The sequence below is a fragment of the Haemorhous mexicanus genome, chromosome 13, assembly GCF_027477595.1.
Source record: "Haemorhous mexicanus isolate bHaeMex1 chromosome 13, bHaeMex1.pri, whole genome shotgun sequence".
Taxonomy (NCBI): Eukaryota; Metazoa; Chordata; class Aves; order Passeriformes; family Fringillidae; genus Haemorhous; species Haemorhous mexicanus.
This window is the reverse complement of record NC_082353.1, coordinates 20,826,141-20,835,925: the sequence shown is the minus strand read 5'-3', so window position 1 is coordinate 20,835,925 and position 9,785 is coordinate 20,826,141. Positions and strand designations below refer to the sequence as shown.

Sequence of the window (9,785 nt, the reverse complement as noted above, 5' to 3'; positions counted from 1 at the left end):
AGCTGAAACTCCTGGAGAGTTTTAGCACCTGGGAAGTGATTTCAAAGTTTTTTTAAAAAACCAAAACAACTATTTTCGGAAAAAACAAACCAGCATCTTCCCTGGGGACGGTCAAGGCAGCACAGAGACCTACAGATGCAAGGCCACCTTTTGCTCTCCCACCTGCCCTTCCCTATTTAAAGCCACCACTGACAAGAACTTTGCCCAACGCTCATCACGGGGCTTTTTCAACAGGAATGGGGCTTTCAGATTCCATGGGTTTTCAGAAAAGGTCCCTCCCAGGGCCACTGAGGGAGAGCCCTGTGGGATTCAGAGGAAGGCAGGCAATCCCAAAGCCCAGGGCAGCTGCTCCATCCCACCCCATCCCTGCAGAGAGGCTCAGCCCTCCACACGCCTGGCAAGTCTAACGGGTACAGCAGCTTCTTGGCATGTGCTGGAGGAGCCAAGTCTGAGGGGAAGGGAAAAAAAAATTACTACAAATGTTCCACCAATTATGAGTCACGAGGCTGAGCTTTTGTTCCTGCCTTGCTGGATTTTGCCCTTTCCCTGGTATTTCCCCAGCCCCGCCGGGAGCCGCGGGGACGCCAGGACTGGCCAAGGCTCTGCTGGCTCCCGGGGGACAGACAGGCTCAGCCCAGGCCAGGGAACCACCTGGGCTTCAAATATGATCCCCAAACAGCAGGTTCTGCTCAGCTCTGCTCCCCAGGCAGAAAGGAATCTAAGGAGGAAAAGATGGAGCTCTCTTTGTGCTGAATGTGGCACTGCCTGAGCTCAGGAGGAGGAAACTGTGGGGTCAGACACCTCCAAGTGCCTTTTCCCACCAACCCAGATCTTCCCAGGCCAATGCACCTCACTGGGAAAACAGGAGCATCCCCATTCCGAGGGAGAAGCTGTGGCTGGACACTGACTCTTGTACAAACAACTTTGTTCCAAGACCCAAAAGCTTTGAACAGGAGATAAGAGGGCTCTGGGGTATCATCCAGGGATCCAGGTCACATCCACCCAACCACCCACAGCTTGTGCTTCTGTTAGCACTGACTGCTCCTCTGAACTCTACAGTGAGCCTGCCACTTCTCTGAACACTTTCCCTCTTTTTAAGGGCAATATTATAGCCATGGAAGGTTTTACTTCAAAAAAAGGGCTTTGGTTTTTTTTTTTTTAATTAACACATATGACAGAGATCATCTTTTGCCTTTACTCTGAAACCTCCTGTTTAGAAGTTCATCAAGTAAAGGAGAAACAGGAGAAGAATGGTTCTCTTTGTTACACAACATTGAATTTTGTGGCTTTAGTAGGAAAAGTCTTTTTGATGATCAAAGCTGGACCAATAAATAGCAGTGGCTTGATGCTAGATCCAAAATGTACTTATTTTTGGAGGACAAGTTAAATGCACACTGAGTACACAAGAGGAAGCAGGGAAGACCATGTGCTTTGTGTATCCATCCCACAGACCCACACTTCAAGCAGAGCTATTAAATGAGTTGAAATGGAGAATAAACAAACTGAAATGTGGCAGGTAGACTGGAGCCTAAGTGGGTTTTTCCCTTGTACTTCCCCGTGATGACATGTATGGGTTAACTTCAGCAGGGCTCTTATCCTCTTTCAGCAATCGTGAGCACTGGGGAAAAATAAATCACCCAGCCCCAGACTCTTATTAAAAGTTACACCATTGGAAACAGCACAGGGGGAGAGGAGGGATCTGGTTTCAGCACAATCTCGGTCACGTGTTATCATTATATTGTTCAAGGAAAAGTTAAAATCTCTCTTCTCTCCAGCAAACCCACCAGATGTCCCATAAAGACTGAGCCATGAGGGAAGCTAAACCATTACATCTCCAGGAACCCCACTTTTCCAACTTGGCTGCTGTAATTAATGCCAATTATCAAGTTACAACAAAAGCCACGGGCACGGGGAGCTTTAGGGATGTGCATCCAGCCCTAGGAATGTTTGTGAGGAACTGCAAACACATATTTATTAGAGCACGAGGCTGAATGATCCCAGTCCTGCTGTCAACTGTTCCCTGCTCTGGACACTTGGCAGCACCACAAAAGCCGTGGGCCCAACCCCAGGGACACCTGAAAGGAGAAGGGGCAGGGAAAATCCCCAGAGGGCAACGTGCCACCCTGCCATGATACCGACCCTGTGCTGTTTGAACACCCTTTGGGGTTGGGATCAGCCTAAACACCCCCAGCAATGTCCAAGTCCCACCAAACCTCTCACCAAACTGACCATGAACTCTTGCAAGGGAAGAAAATGAAGAGAAACGCCCCAGCCAAGGGACCAGTACCCCAAAGGTCCCCTCCAGCACCTCCCCTGACTCACAGCATCCCCAAGTGAGCAGCACAGCCCATCCACATGCTCAGCAACCCAGCCAGGAGCCTCAGAGGTGCCCAAGCCCCACCCCAGCTGCTGAAGGAGGCACGTGGGGCTCCACCAAGCCCCGTGTTAGTCTGCCTTCATCCCAGCTCTCAGACCATGAACCAGGCAAAGAAATTAAGCCTGGTCCTACAGCCAGGCCCCTCCTGTCACACACAGTCAGCCCCCAGCGCGGGGTGAGACACCAGGGACAGAGATGTGGGATGTGCTGAGCCAAGGACAGCCCCAACTCTACCTGCTGTCAGGGAGAACCACCCCAGGCCTTGCAGAGCCCCATTAAGTGAATGAAAGGTTGCAGGGCGGGGCAGAGCAAAAACCAGGACCTAATTAAGCCAAGCTTTGTTCGGGATCTTCAATGGCTCCGTAGCTGGGAGCCTGCTCATGAAGGCAGGGAGTGCAGCCCGGGGCCAGGGCCCAACAGGTAACACCAGCCCGACGGTCCTGGCAAGAACCTCCCCACAGCAGCAGCTCTGGAAGGGCCCCACTGCCCTGCCATGGAAGTGGGGAGGGCCCACAGCCCAGCCCCACAGCCCTGCAGCCTGGGATCCATCCTGGTGGCCTCCACACGGGACACACGTGGTCCTGTGGCCACCTCCAAAGGTCCCCGCTCACCCCACAAACAGCATCTTAGCACAGCATGCAGAGCACAGACTTCTTTGAAAAACCAACTCAAATAACTGCTTTTTGTGTCCTTCTCTTCACACCCAGAGCAGGACCAGGACCCCTGTCCCCTCCTGCTGTCCTGCCCCACCACCAGCCCCCCACGGAGGGGGAAAACACCAAGAGCTGCCAACCTGAGAAATCTCCGGGCGTGACGTTGGGAGAGTTTGTAGCCTCTGTTTCAGTGTAAGACAACGTGGAATCTGATAGATCTGAGGGAAAAAAAAAAGAAAAAAAGAAAAAAAAAAGCACTTTTAGTCCTGCTGCGTTTGCCAGAGCTACGTGAGCACCCGTGGCTGCTGGGCTTCCCACCACCTCCCCAAGAGAGAAACTCTGCAGAGCCAGAAAGCAGCCATTAACTTCGTAGCTCCACCAGGCAAATGCAAAGTTTGAATTGCCTCGACCACAAAAATAACTCCAGTTAAGTTGATCAAACAAGTAGGAACTTGGTGCTTACTGGATAAAGTTACATTAAGCCTCTAAACAAGTCAGAGTTACTATACTTAATTATCACCATTAAAATTCTTGAAGCTGTTTATTCTTGCTTCCTTCCTTCCTCTTTGCTGAAGCGAAGGAAACTTTGTTTTAACAAGTTAAGAGTCTTTGTTATTCTCTCTTGCTTACACCCCTCTAATTAAGTGCTCAACTGTTTGCTCACAGATTAACTATTATTTTTCCAATCAAACAAGCCAGTGAAGCAAATTTCAACCCCTGGCTGTTGTTTTAATAAAGTCACGTGTTGCTCACTATCATCTCTCCCTGCAGCACAAGCAGTTTCTAAAAGGAATTAACTTGGAAGGGGGAGTGCAGGGAGGGACAACTCCTTTTTTTTTTTTTTTTTTTTTTTTTTGCCTCCACACCTAACAAAAAAAAAGAAAAAAAGCCACCAGCAGCCAAGCTGGCCTTGCAGGCTGCTGTGGTCACAGCCCTGTGGCGATGAAGGAGCCGGGCACGGGGTGCACACATGGCTGAGCTGCTCCCGGGCCTGGCAGGGCAGGGACTCACCTTGGCAGGGGCAGCTCCTGCCTTCCCCCGGGGCTGGGTGGGACAGGCAGGCACTGCTGTCCCCTCCTATCCCTGCCAAACCCCGTTTGTCTCCTCCCTGTCCCTGCCCCACAGCAGCAAAAGCAGCTTCCCCCGGGCATAAACCCCAGTAAATCACTGACCACGGGATAAAGGCAGAAAGGTCCCAGCTGCACCGATGCCAGCAAGAAATCCAAGAGGGATGTGGGATTCCTGCCTTCCCTCCCATGCTCCTGTATCTTTGCTTCCCACTTAATTGCATAATAAAGAAGCAGGGCTGAGAAAGGATGGTGAGGATGCAGCCATGCCAGCTCTAAACATCTCCAGGCCAGTGTGCAGCACACAGGACCAGGATCCAAGGCTGCCAGCACCTGGCATCCTGCACTCCACACCCAGCCTAGCCACCCCAAAGCTGCTCTCACCAGCTCTGCTTGGAAAACCTTTTATAATTCCCCAGGAGAAGTGACACCCCGCTCAGAAATGACACAGCGCCGAGTTTCAAAGACTTTCCATCTCTTTGTAAGGAGCAGAGGAAGGGTAATAGCTGGTTCCTCCATGGAGCAGCACAGCCAGGCCTTTATGGAAATGGCACCCAGGAGCTCCCACTCCCGCAGATTACACACGCAGACAAAACATGACGTCTGGTAACCTTTCATTACGCCTTCATTAAAAATAGAGCTTCATATTATTTTGGAAAATATGCATGTGTCTACACGGTAATTTGGTAGGATAAACTGGCATCCATTTACTTCTTAAAACTTGTCAGCTGATGCTTGCTCAGAAATAATGAGCAGCCATAAAACCCCGACTTGTTGGCTTTTGCCTGGCGTGCCAGGTAGGGCTGTCTCAGAACCAGCACCGGGGCCGCACCATGAAAGAGTTCCCCGGAGATCAAAAGAGACAAAACACGTACCCAGTGGCTTTTGCTCATCATTAGGAGACAGCCGAGAGTAGGGAGGTGGTGGAGACTCTGGAAAAACAAAACTTCAGGTTAGTGCTGTGTTCGGTTTATCAACAAACCCTCTGCTTTCTCTTTTGGGGTAGGAGGAACTCTTCCAAGGTTATAAACACCCAGTGGAAAACAAAACACTTGGAAGCAACTGGAGACCAGGGTTTCCCTAATTTTTGAACAATGGGAGTTCCACCTTGACCTTTCAAAGTGGGCTTTGCTGCTGAAAGTGCTGCACCCTCTGCCCCATATCTGCGCCTGGACACCCACAGGATGAGCCACACAAAACATCAAATTGCTCCCCAGGCACCCCATTTCCATCATCTGCACTGGGAGACAACCCTCCATGGGTGACTCCAACACACAGGGCTTGACAAGTGCTCCCCAAACCCTTCACAAGCACTGAAAAGAAGGACTGGGTGGTGAGAAGGCTCCTCTTGGCACACAGGGCTGGCACCAGAGCCGGGCTGGCTTCAGCCACCGGGCCATCCCAAAAGGCTTTGGTACTAAAGTGGCTCAGGAGCAGAAACCACCATGATCCCCCTCACCCTGAATCCATCCCACAAAGCTCCCGAGCTCGGCTGCTCCGAGCAGCAGCACTGAGCAGCCATGTGCTCCAAGTCCAGCAAGTCCTCAGAGGAGCTTTGCTGGACCAGGTCATTCAACCATTCTCGCTGTTCTCAGAAGGGTCAAGACCACGGGGAAACTCCAAGCCCTGATGACAGGGGGTTCTTTTCCCCTTCCATAGTATGGCAGGGATGTTTCTTGAATTGTAACTTGCCAAAACTGAGTGTGCAGCCAGCTGGGCTGCATCAGCATTGAGCAGGCACCGAGTCCAGTGAGAAATTGCTCTGTGAAGTCCATCAGTGGCACCACACCGACCCCAGAGCAGGGAAACACGGGAGGGCTCCTCAGCCCCCACCTGGACCTGAGAGCACCCAGCCAGCAACTGCAGCTCAGCCTGGCTGGGCTCCCCACCTCAGCATCCCCTGTGTGATGCTCTGGGGTCATCTACTGCTTCTCAGAAAAGCTTCCCCATTCCCCCTAAGGGAGCAGGGTGCTCTTCTCACAGGGTGCTTATAAATCCCAAAATACAAAAAAATAAAGCTGCTGATGTCCCCATGTGGAGGTAACAGCCAGACCTGGCTGTGCTGGAGTGGGACTCGTTGGAAGCACCCCAGAACTTTCACACCCCACAGCAAACTGGGTGGGAAACACCAAGAGGATGATCCCTGTAGGGAGCCACTTGTGGAAAAAGGGCATCAAGGCCTTCTCCTGGCTCCGGTTACCAGCGCCCAGCCGGCGCGGGTGGGGTCCTGGCACAGTCACCTGTTATCAAGGTGATAAGGAGCCACTTGATAACAGCTCTGCTTTCTACTACTCCCAGCGCAGGGCTGGCAGCCGCTCACCGCTGGGAAAACCACCACGGCTGCAGGAAAGACACGGGGAAACTTCTCCCGTTTCTACAAGAAATACCCTGTTCCTAAAAATGCAGCTCAACTCCAGCTGGAGTAAAAAAGCTGCCTCCAGCCTCTAGCGACCTTCGGGAGAAGAACGCCCAGAAGAGAAGTTTCTTTGAAAGAAGTGATGCAAAGCGAGGCAGGAGTCCAGATTGCAACAGAAATAATAAAATCAAAGTTCTTGCCAAAAAAAGGGACAGTCAGCATAGAATCATTGGATGGTTTGGGTAGGAAGGGACCTTAAAAATCATCTCGTTCCACCTCTGCCATGGGGAGGGGACACCTTCAACTATCCCAGGGTGCTCCAAGCCCCAGCGTCCAACCTGGCCTTGGGCACTTCCAGGGATCCAGGGACAAACCCAGCTACTCTGGGCATCCTGTGCCAGGGCCTGCCCACCCTCCCAGGGAAGAATTTCTACCCAATATCCCACCTAACCCTGCCCTCTGGCACTGGGAATCCAGCTGTCCATTTTCATTACAGTTTTTGTACAGACTATTAAATATTATTTCCATTTTTGCACCTCAAACACCAACATGTCTCTGCTCCATGTAACCAATTCCCTGCTGACATGGATCGAGTATTGCTGAAAAAAAAACGAAAAACCCTCAACAAGCCCAAACCCACGCCTTGAAAACGCTCATCTCTGCCCACGGTAAAAAAAAAAAGAAAAAAAAAAAAAAAAGAGAAACCCTCGAGAATTACAGGAGCCCCCGATATCCCCGCGGGTCCGGGGATCTCCACGGCGGGGACATCCCCGCAGCCCCCCCGAAGCGCCTGCGGCTTTAAGCCGGCGGCGGTGACCGCCCGGCTCCGATACGAGCGAGCCAGGCTGGCGCCAGCGGGATGGAGCCGCCGATTATCGCCCGTCCGGCTCCCGGAGAGCGGGGAAACTCCGCGGGAAGGGGAAAAAACCAATAAAGAGAAAGGGCTTTTTACGCACAACTGGAACCGCTGGTTCCCAGAGAGGGGGGATGCCCGGCGGGGACCCCGGGGCAGGCGCGTCCCCCCGGGCATCCCCGCAACACCGCGGGGCCGGGCAGCGCTGCCCACGAGGGCTCGGATAAACCCAGAAAGGGGTCAGAAACCCCGAACCCCCAAATCGGTGCGTGGTTGTACCGGGGGGGAACCTAACTCGCCGCTGCTCACCTGGCCCACAGAGGCGGCTGAAGTGGTAGGGGTTGCAGCAGACCGTGGGTCCGTCGGCGACGCCGAAGCTCTGGCACTCGCAGAGGGGCTTCAGCTCGGCGGGGTGCTGCAGGTCGGGCCAGCGGAACAGCTTGCCCAGGAGGAGGTGCGGGGGCGCCGCCAGGCCCCCCAGGCGCACCTCGGTGCGGGCCACCAGGACGCAGCCGCCGGGCATCCCCCCGCGGGACTCCACCGCCTCCAGCAGGCTGTCCAGCGAGCGCTCCTTCAGCCGCTTCAGCAGCGAGTAGGTGACGGCCTTCAGCTCCTGCTCCAGCAGCAGCAGCCGCGCCCGCGCCTCCCGGCCCCGCCGCTCCGGGGAGCCGCCGTCGGCCGCGCCGTCGGGGCCGGGGGCGGCGGCGGGGGGAGGTTGGGGGCCGCCCGGCTCCCGCTCCGAGAAGAGGCAGCAGGTCACGGTCCGGCCGTCGCTCTCCGGCGCGGAGCCGGGGGCGCGGAGCCGAGCCCCGCGCCGCTCCGCCATGGTGTCCCCGCGCGGCGCCGCCTCGCCCGCCGCCCCGCGCCGCTCCTCCGCCTCCCGCAGCAGCAGGCTGCGCGCTACCGCGCGGAGCTCCACCGAGGGGCTTTTCTCCGCGATCTTGCAGCTGCCGGTGGCTCCGAGGTCGTGGCCGCTCCTGGCGCTCCCATCTCCGCCGTCCCTGTCCGGAATGACGCGGCTCCTCCAAAGTCGCCGCACCAGCCCTGAGCGTTTGGACCTGAACATACGACCCGCGGGCGGCCGGGGGTCGCGTCGCTCTCCGCCGCCCCCCGCCCTCCTCCGCGGGGCTCCTCGCTCCGCCGCCGGCTCTATCTCATCGCAGCCCCGGAGCAGCCCGGACTCCCCGCGGCGCTGCTGCCCAGCGGATCTCCGACGGCCCGCGGCGGGGCCGCACCATGGGGGGGGCGGCGGGGCGGCGCGGGCATAGACGGCGCCGCGGGGGCCGCTCCCGTGGCGGCGCTGGGGCTCGGGCGCGCCGCGCCGTGCCCTACATCGGCTGCCAACGCGGGGCCGGGCGGGGAGCGGCGGGGGCGAGGGCCGGGGGGAGCCCGGGGCAGCGCACGGCTGCGCCCCGCGGCCGCTCCACCATACAAGGTGGGGAGGACCGGGGAAGCGCGCTCGGCGCGGGGGTGCCGCCCGGCGGAGAACCGGCGCCGGGGGCCGCTCGGAGGCGTCGGATCCCTTCAGCCAAAAATAGTATTAAAAAAAAAAAAGAAGTAAAAAAAAAAATTATTTAAAAAAATTGGAAAAAAATTAAATCAGAAAGGCGAAGAAGCAGCAGCAGCAGAGCCCGCAGCGCAGGCCGGTTGTCAGCGCGTCCCTTGTCCGCATCGCAGGGCGCGGCCCCGGTCCGGAGGGTCCCCGCGCTCCGTGCGCGGCTCCCGGGGCCGCCGCCGCCGCCCGCTCGCGCCCGCCCGCCCCTCGCCGGCTTTTGTGTGGCCGGGGCGCGCGCGCGGGGCCCCTCGCGAGCGGCGCCGCCATTGGCTGCCGCCCATCATGTGCCAGTCTAGACACTCCGGCGGCTCCGCGCGGCACCGGCCCTTGCGCAAACACCGGCTCGGGTTTCCGACCGCTTAAAGCGCCCCGCGCCCCGCGCCGCCCCGCGCCCGCCCGCCGCCGGCCCCGCGCGGCCCCGCGCTGCCGACGGGAGGGATGAGGCGGGGGTCGCCCCGCGGGGAGCGGCGGAGCGGAGCGGGGGGGGTGGGCGAGCGCGGCGCGGTGAAAGTAGGTCACGGCAGCGCGGGGGTTAACGCGCCCCCCCGCGGGCCGCGCGCCGGACACACCCCCGCGATGTATCAACTTGTCCGCCGTGGCAAAAGTTCAGGCCCGGCGCGCTCCCATTGGCCCGCGGCCGCGTGACGCGCGGCGCCGCCGCCTCCCATTGGCCGGCGCGCGGCGCGGGCCCCGCCCCGCTCCCAGCCCGGCGCGGCCGTGAATGAACGGCGGCCCCGGGGCCGCGCGGTCCCCGCGCCCGCCGCCACCGCCGCGGGGTCGGGGAACGAACGGGGGAACGAGGGGACAGGGACCGGCCCGGGCCACCAGCAGCTCTGCTGGGACCGAGGGGAGCCGCGGTCTCATGTCCCGGCCCATGGCGACACAGTGCCCGTGGGGAGCGCCACCGCGGGGAGGGGACCCATC

General features: G+C 57.7%; 1 protein-coding gene across 2 annotated transcripts in view; it reads right to left on the bottom strand.

Annotated features, from left to right (window-relative positions):
• Window positions 1-9,068, bottom strand: part of SMAD6 (SMAD family member 6) — a 38,249-nt gene extending 29,181 nt beyond the window's left edge. The window contains exons 1-3 of one of the 2 annotated variants that reach the window (XM_059858719.1): window positions 7,616-9,068; window positions 4,973-5,029; window positions 3,171-3,248 (exon numbers count right to left, since the gene is read on the bottom strand). In XM_059858719.1, the coding sequence (XP_059714702.1) occupies window positions 3,171-3,248; window positions 4,973-5,029; window positions 7,616-8,372 (892 nt within the window). In that variant the 5' untranslated portion in view covers window positions 8,373-9,068. The remainder of the gene's footprint in view (window positions 1-3,170; window positions 3,249-4,972; window positions 5,030-7,615) is intronic. The other variant, XM_059858718.1, reaches the window with a different exon arrangement.
• Between the last annotated feature and the right edge of the window lie 717 nt (window positions 9,069-9,785).